This window comes from Macrobrachium rosenbergii, chromosome 12 (genome assembly GCF_040412425.1).
Source record: "Macrobrachium rosenbergii isolate ZJJX-2024 chromosome 12, ASM4041242v1, whole genome shotgun sequence".
NCBI classification, from domain to species: Eukaryota; Metazoa; Arthropoda; class Malacostraca; order Decapoda; family Palaemonidae; genus Macrobrachium; species Macrobrachium rosenbergii.
In genome coordinates, this window is record NC_089752.1 from 56864175 (window position 1) to 56885868 (window position 21694).

A 21694-nucleotide genomic window follows, 5' to 3' on the forward strand; every position below is an offset into this window, starting at 1 on the left:
GAATGGTAAAAGTGAGGAGGGGCATTCACATGATGCCCTCATACAACTCATATATGGACCAAGGTTAGTCGACAGTGAAAAGCATTCAGCACGTCTTCCCTGTACTTACATGAGAGTGCCACCACGTGCACACAAAAAGTGAGAGCTAATCGTGGTGCACCGAATCTACAGTAGATACACCAGGGGTCATGACGACCTACATTCTGCCTCTTTACTGTACTGTACTGTACTGTACATAAGTACGTGAATACTGTAAATATGTGCATGACGTGCGCAGATGTTGTGCAGTCCTACCCTTTTGTGGAAGACACTTTGACCAGCGCTTAAAAGTCGTTTTGTTTAACGTAAAGTTTCGACGTTGATACGTACTCTTAGTGGCTACCGAAAAGTCACGAACTGTGACGCTTCAATAAAGTATCTACGATCGAGAACGACAACATATGATAACGATTTCACGTCAGAAATCTCTCAGCGGTCCAATCATCAACGCTGGTAATCACCCATCCGTGCAAAGGTATATTTTAAGTGCCCATGCATATGCAGGTAGTCAGCGAGAGTAAATTAATAATACCTGCCTTCATGCAACCTTGATTTAGTCGTCCGGAAACCTCCGCACATCACAGTATGGTTCCCATGGGAGCCCCAATCTTTGTCTCGTCGTCGCTCAATTAACTATTCGGTTCAGAGAAAGTATTTGTTCGCCCGTTCTTCGGGACTTTAATATATACGAAGAATGCTATTCATGGTCCACCCCAATTTTTTTTTATTTAATACTTAGAAGCAAGGATTTGATTGGTACACACATTTTCTCTACTAACCACAACAATTATTATTGTTATCATTATTACTGTTATTTAATTATTTCTAAAGTAATCGATATAGTCATAATACCGTACAGAACCAAATGAAGCATTCAGCCGACATTGTTGTTTCCATGTTCTTTCCGATCAGCCACACACGAAAGAGTAATGCATACGTCTAGAATAAATAAAACAATATTATAAGTAGAATGGAAAAATAATAGATTTGTATTGTATGAACATTTACACTAAAGACCAAAGAAAAAGAAAAAACACTTAGAATTATTTTTAAAAAATCTTTCAAAGTTGCACCGAATGCTGGCGTGAACAAAGTCTAACGCGAACCCATGGCGCCTAAAAGATTACACGCTTTTGTGATGGTCCAGTTAAGCCTCAGTAATCAACATGTTGCATGCGTAGCCACCCTTATCACAGTTCAACATGAAGACACTCGACCAGAGAATAAGTTATAATCGGAGTTATATAAAACAACAACAAACCCACAAATAACAATAATAATAATAGTAATAATACGATGATGAAGGCCAAGAAATGAATATACAAACATCCACAATCCTCACTACTCAGGGAAATAAAAACATCGCAAGTCAAACAAAAGGAGCTATGAAGTTTCTGCAAGCAATTAATTGACTAAACGGTTTTGAGAGAGAGAGAGAGAGAGAGAGAGAGAGAGAGAGAGAGAGAGAGAGAGAGAGAGAGAGAGAGAGAGAGCGATTCCCCATTTATGCACTTTCTTCTACAGTGGGAATTTGTTTCCTGAAGAGGCCACTGAACAGTAATTTTGTGGCCAGAGAATGAAAGCAGGAGTGGTCAGTGTTCCACATCCAGGAATGACTAATCCACTCTTCGCCCCTTCCAGTCGCCCCCGCCGCCCCCTTTAGAATTCTTCCATGACAGGAAAAAGTTTGTGGTGGGCCTTCTCCAATTATGAGTAAACAAACAATATCGTTCGAACGATCGGAATGTACCAACATGTTAGGGAGACATGACTATTACAAATATACACCCGAAATTAGGAAAGCATTATTATCGGAAATAATTATTTAGAATTAGGTAGACATGGCAGTTAAGAATAAATGTTTGATATCAGGAAGACATGGATATTAAAAATAAACATTGTAATTAAGAAGGTATTCCAAATACATGGCTATTAAGTACACGTATTTGAAAACAAGAAAACATTTAATCACTTTAAATCATGAAGTCATAGCCATTAGTAATAAACACTCCCTAAATCAAAAAGACAGCAATTAAAACAAAAACATGAATTCAGGAAGACACGACTAATGCAAAACAACAATCGACAACTTTTGCCAGTATGTGCTACTGACACTAACTACTGGGAGATTCGAAAATCTCTAGAAAATCCAAGCTAGAAGAAAACCGTCGGACGTTTTCTGTGTATGTGTGTGTGCGTGTGTGTGACTGTAAAGAGAAATTTCGATGGCGGAAGTCGTGGTCAGTGTCTCAGTGAATCATGTTCACGTCATTCACGTCAGCCAGAGAACGCTCTACGTGCAAACTACGCATAAACACATTTTCCTAGATTTAGGAAAAGAAAGCAGACGCACGCCCAATAAATCTATGAAATACAGCACCTTTTTTTTCTTTCTGTATAGAGAACTGCCCTTAAAAAATGTGGAGCTAACGCCATGAGCGTCTGAAAGGAAGTTTCCTGCAACAGTTGAGCACATAATAAATAAAGTGCCATACACATAAGGCACAGGAAATGAGGGCGTTACCAAGCCCTATCATTACGAACCCGTCGGCAACGGTAAATGGCAGTATATCTGCCACCCTGATTATTGGTTTCTATGAGGAATCAAATATAATTACATAATTCAACCTGCTCATTTTGCAACCCGAACAAATTGAGAGAGAGAGAGAGAGAGAGAGAGAGAGAGAGAGAGAGAGAGAGAGAGAGAGAGAGAGAGAGAGAGAGAGAGAGAGTAGTCAGTACGAACTGTTTTCTGTATGTTCTGCAAAGAACAACAACCGGATTATCTCTGAAAGCTAAAAACCGCAGACTGAGAAACCCAAATGGTTGCGAGAGAGGAAATTAGTTATGCTAATCAGCAAAGAGGAAGTTCTCATACTCATGGATAAAATCTTGAAGACGTTCGCACTAGCAGCAGGTCATCTGTCATAATCAGTAGAAGTAATTTTCGCAAAGCCATAAGAACTATTAACAGGAAAATAAAATGCAGTATTATTATCATTATCAAACCTCTTCACAAAATTAGGTATGAAAGGTAAACGAATAAATATGATCATAATTCGTATAATTCGACCAAATATAACAAATAATTACAATGTAAATAAACTAGGTAACAACAACAACAACAAAAACAATAATACCAGGAAGATGTTATGCCATAAATATTTTCCAAATGTCTGAATTCTCCATGAATCAAGCGCTTTGGTAGTACCTTACACAGGAACATCACATGATTCATATTTAAATTCAGATACTTATATGCACTTGGCTCCATTCAGAATAATAAGCATATACCGCATACCGGCTAAATCCAATCCTAATCCCTATTTGCAACACTGAATCCAAATGCAGTCTCACACAACTTGGGGATTTCTCCCTCAGAGCGGGGAACCAAGACTAACTGGATTAGTATTTGCCTCGATCTCGTTCGTCACAGCGGGCGATTAATGCCAACACTGACGGGAGGGATACGCCAATGTGGCATCCTTAAGAGGGAACCGCTTCCGCCAGAACAAGAATTTTGATCCTAATACGCGAAGATTGACTGGAAGCATTTCCTTTTAGCAAGCCGCAGCCAAAGGAAAGGTCGTTGGGAGCAGGGTCCTGGTTGAAGGACGGGAGCGTGAGAGAGAATTTCTCAGTTCATAGTCATGTACAAATGTTTAAATGAGCTGCTTAATCTAAAAATACAAGTAATGTAAACCTAGCCTAAAAGTTGTATACAGTTTACATAAGAATATACAAGTTTCCAAGCCGGAAAGTTTACACATGGATTTCTGATTACGAAAGATACAACAATAAACAAGGACGTAGAAGAAAAACAAAAATAAACAAGGGCGTAGAAAAAAAGTCAATTTCTTGCCAATAAATAACAAAGGGAAAGCCATCCTCTAGCATTTGACATGGACCTGGCAATGTTGGGTAAGTTACCCTACTCGGAAGTCATCTTCTACTATAATAGGGAAATCAGGGAGCTTCTTGCAAACCATACAGCTTTGAAAAACTGGGTCTAAAGTCAATGAATGAATGAGTAAATATATAACATTTTGCTCTCCATATGCTCTAGATAATGTGATGTTTAAACATGTTGTAGAAGTTTTGGAGAATGTTTAAAAAGAATGATAGAGATTTGAGTGTCAACAGAAATTAGTAACATAATGGCAATTTAAAGGAATCCAAAACTTAATTGTGAATGTTAATCACACCTGGCAAAATCACATAACCCATAATTATTTTCAAATAGAAATACAACGATTCAGCAATGAAACATTAAGTGGAAAGTGAAAAACAGTGCACAAAATGCTAACGAAATACGTCACCATATAAACAATGTCAATATATACATAACTTCATAAAGTTTGTTTGTGAAGTATTGTTCACATGAAATACATATGGCAGCAAACTACCACAAACATGTACAAAGAATACAAAAAAGAATGCGTGGCGAATAAACTATCTCAAATCATAAACATAATCGAGTGGGTTGAGTAGATTTTACAAAATAAACAAAATATGTCTGTCACTTTTCACTCACAACATTTTATGAAGACCCTTCAAGAAGACAGCCATCCTTGACCTCGAAATGTGAATAGGAAACAGCCACCCCACCCAAAAGAGCAAAGTTTCTCTCTCTCTCTCTCTCTCTCTCTCTCTCTCTCTCTCTCTCTCTCTCTCTCTCTCTCATAAACGAAATAAAGAAAGCTTTGAAGTTAAAGAAGGAAAGGCAGGAAAGCAGGAAGGAAGGAAGAAATGAAGGGTGTGTCCTTCCCAATCAATGGCAGTCTATTTCATTGGAAACAAGTCAGAGCAAAAGGGGTTGGATGGCTGGTACCGTGGGTGGCACCACATCCCAAAGAAAGTGAAGAACATTAAAAAGTGGATGAGGGAGAAAGAGGGAGAGAGACACACACGCAGAAAGAGGGGGAGGGGTTCCTTAGACCACACAAGAATCCTCCTCCCACCCCCAGCATGATCGCACGTGGTCTCTCTCTCTCTCTCTCTCTCTCTCTCTCTCTCTCTCTCTCTCTCTCTCTCTCTCTCTCTCTCTCTCCTCCTGAAATGTAGGACGCAACCACAGGAACACAACCTTTTCTAAGAAGGCATTTTAATCTCATCAGTCCATTGACTGTTTTCTTTCAGAGGCAAAACACACACACACACACACACACACACACACACACAAAACGTACTGGACGTCGTGTCTCCCTGAGGGGTCGTCCACTAAGAGGCCAATAAAATTACTGTATATTTTTTTACCCATTATTTCTGCGCTACTGAATCGTCTTCTGATTCTGGGCTGATAATCTGACTGTTGCTTTTCAGCCTTTGTTCTATTTCTTAAAAAGCACTTTCTTCACAAGACAAACAAAAATGGCGGTAAAATAATAAGCTGCATAAATCGGCATAATGCAAAACATAAAAACGATTGAAACTAACTTTGAATGAATGAATGAATTACGAAATGTAGGCTATAAAGCCAAGCACTCGGGAACTTACAACCATTCAGCGCTCAAGAGAGTGAAAAGAGGGAGTTGGAGTGGTTGGACAGCAAGATACAGAGATTCAGAAAATATATAAGATGAAGTACAAGGATCTACAGATGTAACTAGGATAAAATCCAACAGTTGCAATAACAAATAATAATTATCATACCGTTAGACATATGAGTAATAATTGTTCAGATTATGAACAGAGCCAGCAAATATTAATTCTCCTTCAAACATTCTATGACCATCCCATACTGTGATTGTGAATCGTGAAGCAATGACTGTAATTGAGTATTAATTCTTCAGTATTTAAAAAAAAACTGTTAAGACTGAGAAGTGGGCTGTCGAATACCGCTAATGAAAAAGCAAGTCAAATTAAAAACGGGGAAAATAGCAACAAACTTCAATTAGTTTCCTAAGGTACAGAAAACTAGCAGTTTCTAATCAGCAATACCTGTGGGACAATAATTAAGGGCTTCAGACTAAATAAATGACCCAAAGATACAGAGGCTGGTCTATAGTTCCCTTCACGACTGAGTCTCTCTCTCTCTCTCTCTCTCTCTCTCTCTCTCTCTCTCTCTCTCTCTCTCCTTGTGGCATTGGCTAGATAAAGACATTTTTGCTACACTTCCAATTCTCAAATATATGCAGCAATGGGATGTCTGCAAACGACTTAATGCAGAATCCTTGCTGTTCTAATAGATCTGCATCACTATTGCTTGACTCCTAAAAGCTTTCACCTACTGACTTGCAGATAGTCATAGTGAGAGAATAAAAAATGCAAAAAGAAGGAAAGACACCACAGAAAAATGAACTCTGATGATCTCTTACTGTTAATGAAAGTACCGTTAGAAAGAACTCCTTTTATGGACGTGAGAACTTGATAAAAGCAACTGGACTCTTCTATAATCCAAAAAAGAAGACACGGAGAAATCCTATAAAAATGATCCCTTGGAATGGACCTTACATAAAAAATTAAACAAAACGAAATCTCACAAACCAGCGATTTATTTTTCTCGTTTAGTTTCGTAATACGTTTTGCTATGTTTACCTCTCTAAAATTGAAACATGGTTACCGTTCGTCTTTTCAAAACACTGCCATTATTATTATTATTATTATTATTATTATTATTATTATTATTATTATTATTATTAATGTAAGATAACCGAATTCACCATGAACAACAATGCGCCAGAATACGCCAAGTAAATAATAAAAAAAATTACATTTACACGGTAAATTTCAGACAATAACAATACATTATACCTTGCAAGATTATTATAGGAACACCACAGTCTAACGGAAACATAATTCAGGAAGTCTTGCCTTTCTGTTTACACAGACATCTAAGAAAACTTCCAAATAACAACAGGGATAGAGGAAAAATTTTAAGATCACAACATGTCAGTTGCCAGCGTTAAAAACAACAATTTTATAATAATCTATTTTTGACACTAAACTGGATCACCTACGACTTTATTTACAAGGGGTTCTTATACATACATACATACATACATACATACATTACATATATATATATATATATATATATATATATATATATATATATATATATATATATATATATATATATATGAGAGAGAGAGAGAGAGAGAGAGAGAGAGAGAGAGAGAGAGAGAGAGAGAGAGAGAGAGATCTGAGGAAGTCGATAATTCCGTAACAAACGAGAAACTGGACGTAATTCTGGTGAAAGTCTCAACAGCAGTAACTGATAGCAACACCGTACTGTCAGTTCGCTCAATAAAAGCTGGTTTCCTCTCCACTTCCGGTCCATTCACCAATCTCTTACTGGCTTGCTTGTTTGTGTGTGTTTGTTTGCTTGCTTGACGGCCGCTCTAATAAGTTGACCCCAACAACCCTGCATCTCTCTCTCTCTCTCTCTCTCTCTCTCTCTCTCTCTCTCTCTCTCTCACATGTATACATTTCCTCATTAAAATCAATAATCCTGTCTCCCACTGTACATAATATCCTGATAATTAGTGAATGAACATTTACTACGGATCACATCTTTAAAACGCTAAACTTCAAGAACACCAACAATAATTAATGTTTTTCCTTCAACATTGGTCATACCCAGTCATCTGCTACCGCGTCTTGAACAATGATATTCATTAATTAAATTACACATGAAGTTGAAAAGTACAAACCTTGAAGGCGTTAAAACTACACTTAGACTCAAGAACCCTGCGCAGGTGTAAACAAGGCAAGAAAGACTTAAAGCACTCAAGGAGGGCCTTGAGAAGATAGGGCAATGGAAGAATCGAAGCTAAAGACAGTAGTAGGACAGGCAGCTTCGTCCTAACGAGGCCACAAATACCCTATACCAATCGATAAGCGACACCGCACTAGGGCCCAACGCCCAGTCATAACCAAGACCTTGGTCATAACGAACCCAACTACCCGACGTTTTAGGATAACGAAGGGATTATAACCGGTTCAGGATGATGCTCCTACCACCCCCTCACCTACGCTCAGCCTGTCCTAAGATAAACGTTAGCCCTAAACCGTTCAGTATTCAAAAAAATTTTAAGTTCTTTCGGTAATAATTTTGGAATGACAGCACATTCATTTCCATCTGGTTTCTATGCTTGGCAAGGCATATTCTTAATCTAACATCTCAACTGGTTAATCCAAGGACCTTTCGCAAAACAGATACCATCAAAAGGGCAATGGGATTACAGGATTGTTTTTTTTATCGAGAGTCAGATCAGTCTGTCGGCTTAAAGAAGAATGTCTATGAAGTTTTGTTGAAATAAATATACGGTAGTACTATGACGGTCCATTTCGTAATATAGGACGGCTACAAAAAATGGATTATTTTAAGTCATCTGACGTCAAAACGACAAGTAAACCCTTTCAAATCAATGCTAAGGGATATACAAGTAGATACAAGACGGTGAACACAAATATTCCAATAGCATCTTCTGGTGAAATCCCTACTAATACACGCATGCGGAAATACGCACGTTGAGTGTGTGTGTGTGTGTTAAAAAGTTTTTATGGGTATTTTAAAAGAATGCCCTTTCCACTGCCCACCTTTCCCAAACGATTCTCTGAAACAAAGCTCCAACAACCCTTCACTTCCCATCAATAACATGCGGGAACATCTCTTTAACAGGTTCTTTTGTTCCCAAGAAACTTTTCGAATAGGCGCGGTTAAAAGGAAATCCAAAAATTCCTCCAAAAGAAAAGGAAAAACTTTTACCACATCCCTGTAATAGGCTTATAACCAAGGAGGCCTTGTAAATGTGCAGCGGTTATAGACGGACAACAGGTAAAATAAAAGTGAAAAAATTTTAAAAGGGGCTTTCTTAGTTCGTGCGAAATTTATGAGTAACGTTTATGCAAAAAAATTCAAGTAAAGCTAACCAGAATATACCTCAGGTGAGAAAAACTACAATTATAACAACTATGTATATATATACAGTATATATGTATGTATGTATGAATGCATGTATGTATGTATACGCGCATGAAAAGTTCATTCACATTCTATGAAAAAGGACTAATGAATCATCATCGCCTGTAACTCCATGATAAATTACTTGCCTACTGTTAAAACGGATTTTTTGAACCTATATTCTTCCCAGCTCATATTTTGATGAAACCCGAACCATGGAAGTTGGCAAACCTGCAGATCCCTATCGGAGGAGTTAAATAATGGCATGACCAAGGGGGAAAGCATGTTTCCCTTCTGCAACATGCACAGCCTATAATCAAGTGAACTATTAACCAAGCTATTAAGTTTGCAGCCCTTTTTCTTTCATCGTCGAATTCTGGGCAATAAAAGTGGCACAGCTTGAAATATCAAATTCCCTGGACTACATCAGTAATATTCATGGATACCGTACTTAGGAAATCAAGACAAATAAGAAAAAAACAGATTAATGTATGAAAAAAAGCGAAAGATAGAAATTACAGGTGAAACACAAACAAAGGAGGCAACAAGGGAACAATCGGCTAACGATTGCTCTCACGCAGAATTCAGTAAGGCTAGCAGGCTGCTGACAAGAGGAAATTAGCCACTGCAGTTGAAATAAAGAGGCTAAATAGCATAGTCAAATATACTGTACACAAAAACGCAATAAACTGGGATAAGATGACATATCCGAAAAAACTCTTAAAACCAGGACCAGACTGTCGGTTACGCGAGATAAAGGGAGTCTATGATGATAATGGGCGTGTACACTAGGGCGTCTCGCCCTCTCTTATTATCCACGTCGGCGGCCAGCCAGCATTATTCCAGTTGGACACAACTCAGAGTCGTTTTGGTTTGTTCAGAGGCCAGAGGTCCAGACCAGATCTCTTATTTCCTTTAGTACCTTACCACACTTACAGATCGCCTTTTGGGTAAAGGTCCCTAGGCCCGTGCTATGAGTAAACATTGACGTTGACTGAATAACTTGATTGATTTTTCAATCATTCGAAAAGTTAAAAGATTGTCTCGATCTTACTTTTGCTCCCTATTTTATTTGAAATCATTTACAACCAAAACCTTAAATTTGTTGAAATATTTATTGCGGAGCTTTTGGAGGAATAAATTACCGCTCAACATATCCCATACACCAACTTCTTATCTCTTTTTCTTTTTTTTAGTAATTACTCTTTTTATCCTATTCAAACGACTTCATGACTATTTTCAGTTACTGTACTTTGCAAGTTTCCATTTTCACTATTTCTTTCCCACTTAAATTTTTCGATTTCTCTTCCACTTGCAATTTCAACTTTCGATTGACAGAACGACCCACCCCATTAGAGCAGAAAGAGAGAGAACCTTTTCATAATAATTATCAAGCATTTCATCCCACTACATCATTATAAACCATCCATTATGATGAGAAAGGGTTAAATGAGCTCTTATCACAAGGCCCAATCTCAGGGTTACAAAACATTCCTTTTTTATCTCGTTTCTAAAAGGGGGTAAGGGGAAAAAATAATAATGATGCGAAGTTCAAACAATAAACAATTTAAGGACAGAAACTAGTCAAGGACGCGACGCTTAACAAAAAATTGATCACAATCTCTCTCTCTCTCTCTCTCTCTCTCTCTCACACACACACACACACACACACACACACACACACACACACACACACACACACACACACACACACATTGCCACAAGGGTGAAATAAGTAAATGGTTAGCTTTCTCTCTCTCTCTAAATATATATATATAAATAAAAATATAAGCAATGCAACAGAATAGACACGCCACGTGAACACAAAGTAAAAGTAATGCTAGAGCATCCAATATCAACACTGCTTACATGGAAAGATTCCAAACCATTTTGTATTCATGTTTATCACCGGTGGTGTTTGCAGATTAAAATACGAGAGAACAGATAAAGAGACTAATTTTCCAGTTTGTCTGACACCTCTCGAGATCCATCTGTCCTACCGCCCCCCGCCCCTCCCCCATCATTCCATGTCCATTCATCCGTTGGACCCCTCAGGAAGACATGACCCTGAAAATGGTCCGTTGTGGATAGAACTGAACCTTTCCTTCCCCTCCCCCTATTCCATCTTCTTCAAGACATTCTTTTGGTTCATCAAGGCTGAAAGGAGAGACTTAGCATGATAATGAATTTCTTCTGTTATAACCGACCTTACACCCTTTACAGTTCGTAGCCTTTATGTTGTTGATATACTGTATGGGAAGGGTATGGTTGGTACCCTAGCGCAATATACATACATACATAAATACATAAGAACATACACACACATATATATAGGTATATATATATATATATATATATATATATATATATATATATATATATATATATATATATATAGAGAGAGAGAGAGAGAGAGAGAGAGAGAGAGAGAGAGAGAGAGAGAACCATAGAACCATTAAAACCAGTCTGAATCCATAATGAACAATCGTGCAATGGTGAAATACTTATTCCTGAAGACAAGACGTGGTTCCTATACAACTGTCTAGTGTTTTGTTTCATTTAGACCCAGGTCTAAATTCTCCCAGGGGAATAATACGACACACACACACACACACACACACACATATATATATATATATATATATATATATATATATATATATATATATATATATATATAATATATATATATATACTGTAATATAATGAATAAGAAGTATATGGGAGTTCCAGATTCTGACACATCTCCATATCCGATCAGCTTATCGCCCTTCGGAGGCAAATCCCGACAAGACAAATCCATTAAAACGGAATGGCGTGTGTCAGCGTTGAGGTCTACCACCGTATTCAGGCAGAAATAATCTTGATTTTACGCTTTCCGTGCGTGGACGAAGCCATGGTGACCATTTTTGTTTCTATCCACCGACGTCTAAGAAATGGAATCTGCTGCGTCAACTGCTGCTAATAATCACTGCGCTTAATCACACACAGAACAACGGTTGCTCAACACAAAGAGAAATGCAAAGTCCTAGTTGTTATTATTATTATTATTATTATTATTATTATTATTATTATTATTCAGAAGATGAACCCTGTTCACATGGAACAAGTCCTTGGGGGCCATTGACTTGGTCAAGCTTCCAAAGGTGTTAATTTGACAGAAGTAAAATAAGGTAATAGTAAATAGAGAAAGAAGAGATCAGTTACTAGAAAAGAAAAAATACATTAACAAACTAATAAATAAATACAGTATAAAAAATGTAAGTAAATGATAAAACGAGCATTTAGTTATCAATTCATGCTAATCAGTATGTTGAAGAACGTAACAGAATACCTATATGCTAACTAACCATGTAATAACGATATTATTAAGTTCATAACAAAATTTACAAATCCAGATTTTTTCATCTAAACTATTCTCAATAACTAAACGAAGCCAAGAGGAAACAAACAGATTCAGGAAATAAATTCAAGAAAACACGGACGATACGATAACACACACACTTTCACATATAGTTATTATGGAAGGAGACGTAATGACACCCTGAGAGGCTTTCTTTCAGTGATTTTTTTCGGGGTAGCAATTTTTGACATGTCAAAGAGTTCAAACGCGAAAAGAAAATCGTTAGTCACTGTGAGGGCTTTCCCTCATCAATGGGCAGTATACTTTCTATTGCATTACGGTAACTAACGCACGCACGAGCGCGCACGCACACACACATACTGTATATATATATATATATATATATATATATATATATATATATATATATATATATATATATATATATATATATATAAACTGTTATTAAATCTTGGCAAACGCAAGAACCATGTGAACAGTATCTGATACAATAAGAATGGAGTTATTCCTTAGCCATTAACAAAAATATATTTCATTTATTCAAGGTTGATCGAATCCGACCATTTAAGTTTGTCTTTGCTTTAAACAAAATACACAGTCATCAGTTTCATTTGTTTGACTTTCAGAATTACGACACTCTCTCTCACCATCTTTGTATATGTATAGATACATAGCACTGGTCTCATGTTACACTATTTCTGTTCACTGAGTCACTTATTAGAAGCACAAACACATTCATTTATATATACTGTATATATATATATATATATATATATATATATATATATATATATATATATATATATATATATATATAAAATGCATGTGTGTGCTTGTAATAAGTGACCCAGTGAACAGAAATAGTGTAACATGAGACCAGTGCTAAAGCGTTTTGAGTGACATACGAAACACAAGCTAGAAATAACGGTTAAAAAAATGGTGTCTTTCGGTCGGTATAACGTCAACGAAAAGAAAGACAAAAGATACAAAAACCGTGTGAAATGTGTATGGAATAAATTGAAGCAACTGGCAAGAAGCATGAAAAAATGAAAAATGAAGAGATAACGTTAAATGGTGGAAAAGTTCAAGGTAAAAAAAAAAAAAAAATTGGGTGGAGAACTGAATAAGCTTCACTGACTGAAAATGAACGACTGAAGCGAAGTTACTCAATACATATTTACAGTAAACAAGAGTGGAGGTACTTCGTCCTCAGATTTCTTTACCTTATCCAAGAGATGGTAGCACCGAGCGGTATCCTCAAGGCGATCTCTGGTGTGGTGGAGCCTTTCGGTGAACTGGGTAAGGTGGAGGTGGAGAGCCCGGGCTAGCTCCCTCACGCTGTTGTCAGTCTCACCCGTGGCCGCTGCCTCCTGCAGAAGGGACCCGCCCTTCTCCAGATGACGCTGAAAATGGATGAGTCGCTGATGTTAGTAACATGTTTTTTTTTATTACTTCTACAATGAACGAGTGAAAAATAAATTCATTTTCATACTGAGAGAATAAAGATATAAAAGTAAACAATAAGCCCTCTGCCCACCATGAATGAGAGACAAACTGCGATTTCTCTTGCCCACATTTTGGGCATTAGTATCTTTACTTTAATTTAACTGCAAGTCTTCTTTAAGGCATACCATAATTAGGAAGAAGGCACTGAAATAACCCTCCAAACGACCCTTTGTAACTAATACATAACAATACAAGCTGTAGTTACATGTGACAGTCCCGTAAGATAAAAATGCACTTTATGGACCGGCACCAAAACAGGAGTAGACGGAAGAGATTAGAATATCTGATTTGATAGAGGTGACTTTAGCTTAAGAACAGGTTGGTGCAGTCTGAGTGACTCGACTCAAAATTAGGTCCTCGCCTTTCTACCTTTCTTACCAGCTAGGTTCTTGACGAATCCTTACCAGTTGTTGTTGTGGTTTTTATAATAATAATAATAATAATAATAATAATAATAATAATAATAATAATAATAATAATAATAACAATAATAATAATAATAATAAGAGTGTGCTATAAAAACAGCGCACATAGTGAGAAAAGTGATGGACTCGTAAGGAGGCAGGATGCAACTATAAATACCAACCAGTCGAATAGGATGACTGAGATAGAAAAAAAAATAATATGAAAAACCCAATAATAATAATAATAATAATAATAATAATAATAATAATAATAATAATAATAATAATAATAATATTTAAAAATCTTTATCAAACTGATGGCCATTTTTTATGTTGCAGGTACAGGCGAGAAATGAAAAAGAAACTTTACGTACAATGCAAAAGACACCTTTCACAACATACAACGCGTAGAAGAATATTCCTTTTTTTATTTTCATAATCAATTAACAAAACTTATAATCAAAGGTTGAACTTGCTTGGCATATTCCTACAGTCATTTTTTCATTAAAGTAATTTTACTAGACTCATTACTAATACCGTTTATTATTATAAAACTTAAGCGACATTAATATTAAAAATAAAATGTCAACTTTACAATTGTTTTTATCGTGCTCTTTTTTCCTTTAAATGAAACCGTCGTCGGAAAAAATAAACATCATTTGCATATAACTTCTCTCGAAATAGTAATTCTATTGAGGTAAATCAGATGCATCCGCGCAACACTTTATTTTATTTTTGGCATCCTTAGGCAATCGAGACATCTAGATCGGAGCTTTCTCAGAGGAACTACCCATAAAAAGATGCAGCAAAAAATACACCATCTCTATAACTGCAAAAATAGTGCAGAACTTGAGGAAATATCAACGAAGTTACTTAATCTTCGGTTATTATTTCCTGCCTGGAGCCTTTTGTACCTTGGGTTACATAACCATTCATTTCGTACGACTTCCTTGCCAGACAATGGCTTGTACCTTAACCCTTTGTTCTTCTTCCTTTTTTCTCTCTTTCTTTCTCTTCCTTCCAATCATGGCATACCTAGACGCATCTCTGGGCTTCATCTGGAATTCACCAAGGGCACTTCGAGTAACTGTCAAAATGATCTATATTCTCCTCTTAAGATTTATAACTTCTAATAAGGGCGGATGGCAATTACCATTGTGAGGAAGAAAGTAAAGGTACTGATAAACAGACGCACTATTACTGACGCACATAGGAGGGTCAGTAAAACTGCCTACTAATCACCCAGGGAACCGTAAGTCATAACAGTAACGAAAATCTATATAAGTGGATCAGTAACACAGAGCCGATTATTTGTCCATTATATAAAAACAAATATTCACATAAATTTACCAGGAGCAGCTTGCAAACTAAATTTTCCGCTCTGACATCATAAAACAGATTCATACAAATTAATCAGAAGCTTTGCAAACAAAGCATCCGAACAGACAAACGAGAAACGAAGGGATCACCGAATATATCCCGTAGCCGGGAGGAGGAGAAGAGAAGTGGGTGTGCTAGGGTAGCCAATAAGGGCAAAATTGGTCTGACTAATCAGCATCCAAGTGCCCCGCCCAAACACTGCGTCTGCCAACGACTAACAGAAGCAGCATCAGCGGTGAATTACGAATGTCTGGGTAAATGCTTCCGAGTCCTTGAAAATAATCGTGGGCCTCTAACGTACATAATTACAGAGGAAAAAATGTACAAAAGGTATATACACATACAGAAAATGATGGAGATCTTGGCCCACAATTTCCCATTCCACATAGACCCATTACCAGCGTCAGCTGAAGTCTAAAATAGGACACGAGGTAATTTACTTGCGAAAAGCCTATGTGTATATATATATATATATATATATATATATATATATATATATATATATATATATATATATATATATATATATATATATATATATATATATATATATATATATATATAGGTATGTATAATCAATAAAGTCTTTGAGCACAAATATTTTGCATAAAAGAACAAACTCCCATTGTATAATATTTTTCTGACATTAAAGTTTTCGATTTTGAAAATATAAATCTATACGGAAGCAAGAAATCTATATGAGCAATGCTTACAAACATATATTCCCTTCCTCCGAAACCCTCCAAAATAAAAAAAAAAATAAAAAAAAAAGATGAAGTTTCGAAAATCGAAGAGGAGGAAGCCGCAGACTGGTACCTGCTTGTTGCATGTGGGAGGGGAAAATGGTGGCAACATCGTTTTTATTTTCTCTGGCGACTTAAGACGACTAACCACCGCACCAAAGTGACGTGGAGACGGACGGCTGGGGAAGGAGAGAGAGAGAGAGAGAGAGACAGAGAGAGAGAGAGAGAGAGAGAGAGAGAGAGAGAGAGAGAGAGAGAGAGAGAGAGAGAGAGAGAGTAAGTTAGTAGGACTTCAAGATAATGATTTACAGCCTCAATGAGAGAAATCCCAAGAGAAGAAGGAGGAGGAGGAGGAGGAGAATAAAAGAAGAGCAGACATCCTTATTGGACATACCAGTTCCCAAAACCAAATACCTTTCCCCGCCTACAGAAGAGAAGAACCTGTTCTGGTATTAGTAACCTCCCTACTTCCTGATGAACTGTAACTTCGAGTTCGCTCTCGTGGGCTACAAGCGATTTACATTCTTCTCTTACAAAAAAAAATGGTTGAATTATATAACTGTAAAAGCCCTTCGCAATAAAAACACACTACAACATAAAATATAGAATCAAATTATCGGACACCAGCTTCCGTCTCTCTCTAAAGTGACTGACGTGAAAATCTGACGGGTTAATTAACTGATCCAAACTGACACCGCTATTGCAGAGTTCACTGACACCAGAAGTCAAGAGAAAATGATAATGAATAATAAAACTTGAATCAGCTAAAATATAAGCAGAGGTTTTGTTACGGCAAATCATTGTATATATTGCACCAAACACGACACGAAAAAATATTTACATATATAAACAAGCTTCTAACTTCCTTATAATAAAATAACGAAAGTGATTTACTAAGGATAAGAGGTCCATTGTCTAGGTAAACTATCGTACATAGTATGTCCCAAGGAAAAACAACAGTTGTTTAAAAGTTGTTCTCTTCCTTGACTAAAGAGATAAATAAAACTTTATTCGGACTTGATGAAAATATAAGGAAATAAACAATAATGGAAATGTAACACAGAAAGAGGGAAGGAGGGCAGATAAGTGGAAAAGTGCAATGTACAAGCAATCTTCAGCAAGTTGTCCAGAAAACAAACCGCCATCTTCCCTCAAAACTAAATAACTGCATTTTTAGTTCTCCATAAATCAATCGAGCTTTCGCCGGCACTGATTTACACGAATATGCAAATTCGATCCGTATGAGAGGAGTGAGCGGACATGTGCCAAAAGCCATCCATCACCCAACATTCATTCTCTCTCTCTCTCTCTCTCTCTCTCTCTCTCTCTTCCCATTGCGACTTTTACATGATAACCGAGGCCACAAATGGGAGAACGCAGATTGCAACGGGGAATTTCATCGAGTCACCACAAATGTAAACCATAACTCCCAGCTTGTTTTTATGTTGCTATAATCTTCAAGCGGATGACTATGCTACCTACACTCTAACGCCTCCCCCGTCATACAGAACACACTCACCACAAACTCAAGTACATACAAACACAACCACAAACCAGAGATACCTCACGCACTATGGATCCTTCATGTCCAACGAAAGGTGACGTATGTAATACCGATGCCAAATATTTGTCAGAAAGAGGGAGTTTAGCTTCATTGAACTACTATTTCTAGGATTTTCTCCGCCAAACGTTCTTATCTGAATGGATTAATCTATTCAAAACAAATACGAGGTGTCCACATTTCCCTTTTTTCTTACAATAATTCATGCCTAATTTGGGCACTACCAGAATACTGATATTACTAATGATGAAGTTTTTGTAATTAATATAACTAGCAAGGGCGAAAATCATGCTTGACTGTGTGTAAATCTCATGAAAACTACGGTAAACAAAATTGGAAACGATAAGGAAATTACATCATTTGACGTTTTACTGCATTCTTACTTATTAAAACAGGTATTCCAATTTACATACAGGCACCAGAGAACGAAGAATAGATTTGAATAAGAAAACTAGCATTTTGTAAATTTTGTTAATCTTATATTTTTTTCTTATCTACCTGAGTTACTAATCATCCTGTTTACATTTTATACCTTAAGGCGGAATAACGGTAAGGATGAAGGTTATCTACGTCTAACCTTCGGCCAAATTAACCTAAACCGCTTTCGACAACTATTGAAAATCTTTCCAGAAAAATCTAATTCTTTATTTATTTATTTACTGACTGCTTCAGAGCAAAACACACCGCTGCTGGTAGAGGCCACAATGCCTCGCCACCTTCCGCCGCCAAGGCAGATCTAATTTTAGTCTTCCTTCTCCGTCATAATCCTGGTAATTCGTCGCCATTAGCTTTTACCTTAATCTCAATCATAGCCTTCTTTCATTGACGCCTCTTACTTTCAATACTCTTTCTCTCTCTTTCTCTGTAATTTCATGTACCGCGTTGTCACAGGCGTTGTTCTTGCAGTCTTTCATTACCTTCGAGAGAAGGCATGAAATTCTACCCTTTCTTCCACAACAACGCTGCTTTCATTGGCCCTCAAATGCAAAGGCAAAATTTGCCAAAATGAGATGAAAATGATTTTCGTTTGCCACAGTGTAATTTCGGGCTGAGGAATGTGTTATTAACTTTTCCTTTACCTTTCTTTTTCCTCTCCAACCTTTTCATTCCCCGCCTTTGTCCATTTTACTTTCACTAGTATTAGCTAATGACTTTCATCTTTCATTATCACTCACTGAAGCCAATACTCGGATTACACAGCTGTTCCCCCAATAAATGGTGTCTTCTACTTTTACAAAGAATGTTTAGCAAGAAGAGTAGAAAATAAACTCCGTCAGAATCCTCGAAGTTTCAGGTTTTTATTCTCCCTGCAGACCACTGGACAAGCTGCCTATCACGACTGAAATGAACTACTTCATATCATATAAAACAGAACTTATTTCAAAATGACAATTTTATAATGAGGTGAAATAGTGTCTAAGTTTCCTTGTTATAATGAGTAACTGAACTCCGCGCTATCTTAATTAACAATCATTAGATAGACTGCGTAAGGTAACGAACAAGGGTAATCATTTGAGAATTGGAATACAGCAGCTGGTTTTGTCTTCCCGATAACACTATTAAATCGCTTGTAGAAAAATACACCCTACAAACCCACTTAATACTAATAAATATAAATATTACGTAGGAGCCTTTATAAATACCTTTTACGTCATTTGGCATGCAGTATGCTTCCGACTCTATGAACACTTTCTTATTTATCAGACAGTCGCCGAAATATTATGAAAGAGAAAGTGTACATGAGTAAAAATAACGTCTGGGGAATCCTGTGAAGCAATTATTTCATCCTTGGTGAATAAGCAGTTATTAATAACTCACCATGAGAAACATTACAAAATCTACGAAGCTGTTCAAAGCTACATCATTCATAAGACGAATTACATCCTTTAATACATGGGTCAGTTAGAGAAAAATAATTTTCTTTTCTCGGTGGTCACAATCAACATCAAATACCCGAGGTGACACCTCTACAGTACAAATAGCAAGCTCATGTAACCCGCAAAACTCATCGTAACGAATATCGCTAATAAAGCAGCAGCATCTACCTCGTTGCCCTTATCGCCACTACGAATGAGGCCGTTGCCAAGCTTATTCGATCGTAAAGGCCGTTCTTCGCGCGATTTTAACAGCAGACAAGCGGAGTTCGGGAGGTCTACCCACGTTGGATGCAAAAATGACCCCGGTCGACTTACGCAGAGTTGAGTAGGAAGGGGGCACTTGTTACGGACTGCCGGCGAGCTTAGAAGATTCATTCGGAATCTAACTCAAAGAAATACCTTTTCAGGGTCCCCATCTTGATGCGTTTCTGTTTTTATCATAGGTTGAATTTCCAGTCAGTGGCTCCTGTGGGCTTGTTCCATCTTCTGAATAATAATAATAATAATAATAATAATAATAATAATAATAATAATAATAATAATAATAATACATTCCCAAGCATGGAAAATTATTTATAAGCCCTTCTCAAAGCACGGTTATATTACAAAGCATACTCTATAATATAAAACGTGACATAAATGTCTTGTAAGACTGCTCACTGCAGAACAATTTGAAAACCAGCTGGAAGTCTAGCTTGCTACCTTAAGATCACGACGATAAAGCCTGCCTCTCTCTAGAATGACGATGATTTTCAGAAAGTCAGGGAAGACAATTCATTGGAATGTACCGGAATCTTTTTGTCCGTGCATTTTGCTTGGCCCCATTTCTTTATGAAAACTCAAGACTGACCGATATACGTATTTGTCTTACCAACAGCATAATTTTGGTGCTAGGAACTTGGCTTCTCAAATTATCTTGCATTGCAAACACAAGCATCTAGACTTATATCCCGTAATAATAGTACGGGGAGGATAAAATACTCTTGGCTTTTACTTCCTCGAGATTCATTCGATGGCTAATGTGAATAAGTGTACAACGCTATGGTACATCTGCAAATTGTAAAACCAATGCAGTCTTAATAATCGCAAGGTACTAAAAAACAAGAAAAGGAGGGAAAGAATGCAACATTGGTACAATGTTTCTTGAAAAGAAAGACGCTCTTCATGATTAAAATGACTTGAGTGCCTTCCTGGTACTACCACAAACGCGTACTGTTCAGTTAATTTTAAACACCTTATCTCCCCGTGACGATAAGTTTGATGCAAAAACTTAGCCTAACAATGCTAGCCCAGAGAAAGGGGACGGGGGAAGGGGAGGCTGGCTTTGGGAGTTGGAGAAGGAAAGGGGGAAGGAGGCAATTCATGCGGTTCGTAGTTTGCAATTTCATATCTCCCACCTGACGGCCTTTGCGGGATGAGATGCTGTGGTCTCACAGGCACTCCTACTGGCGATAGTTCCCTTTTACAAACGAGTTACTACTACTGCTGTGCTCTTCCAGTGCTGATGCATAACCCGTTGCTGTATAAGGAAGGTTTAGCTGCATGATGGCTTTCATAGATGCACTGTTAGGCTGTTAAGGTGCTGTCAATTCGCAGTTCATTTTACTGGCGGTTTTAACGTTGGGTGATTATTTCCAATCCCTCCCTTTCAATTACTATCTCTCTCTCTCTCTCTCTCTCTCTCTCAAGCAATGAATTTTAACACACCTTACTGTCTCTTTTTCATATTCATCTATGTTCACTTTTCTTCAACGTGTTATGAAAATCCGGAGGAAGAGACCATTTAGGTATCTTCACTATATGCAACGTTTCTTCACATAAATACTACAGAGGGAATCGCTGCTTTCAAAAGTTGCCAGATAATTTCTTCAATTCACCGAAATCTGAGCTGTAAAAGAGAACAATTGTGTCT

The 21694-nt window shown here is 37.2% G+C and overlaps 1 protein-coding gene across 1 annotated transcript in view; it reads right to left on the reverse strand.

Moving 5' to 3' along the window:
- LOC136843676 (uncharacterized) overlaps positions 1-21694 on the reverse strand; it is a 162102-nt gene that overhangs the window by 16475 nt on the left and 123933 nt on the right. The window contains exon 2 of the mRNA XM_067112238.1: positions 13535-13714. Within this exon, the coding sequence (XP_066968339.1) occupies positions 13535-13714 (180 nt within the window). The remainder of the gene's footprint in view (positions 1-13534; positions 13715-21694) is intronic.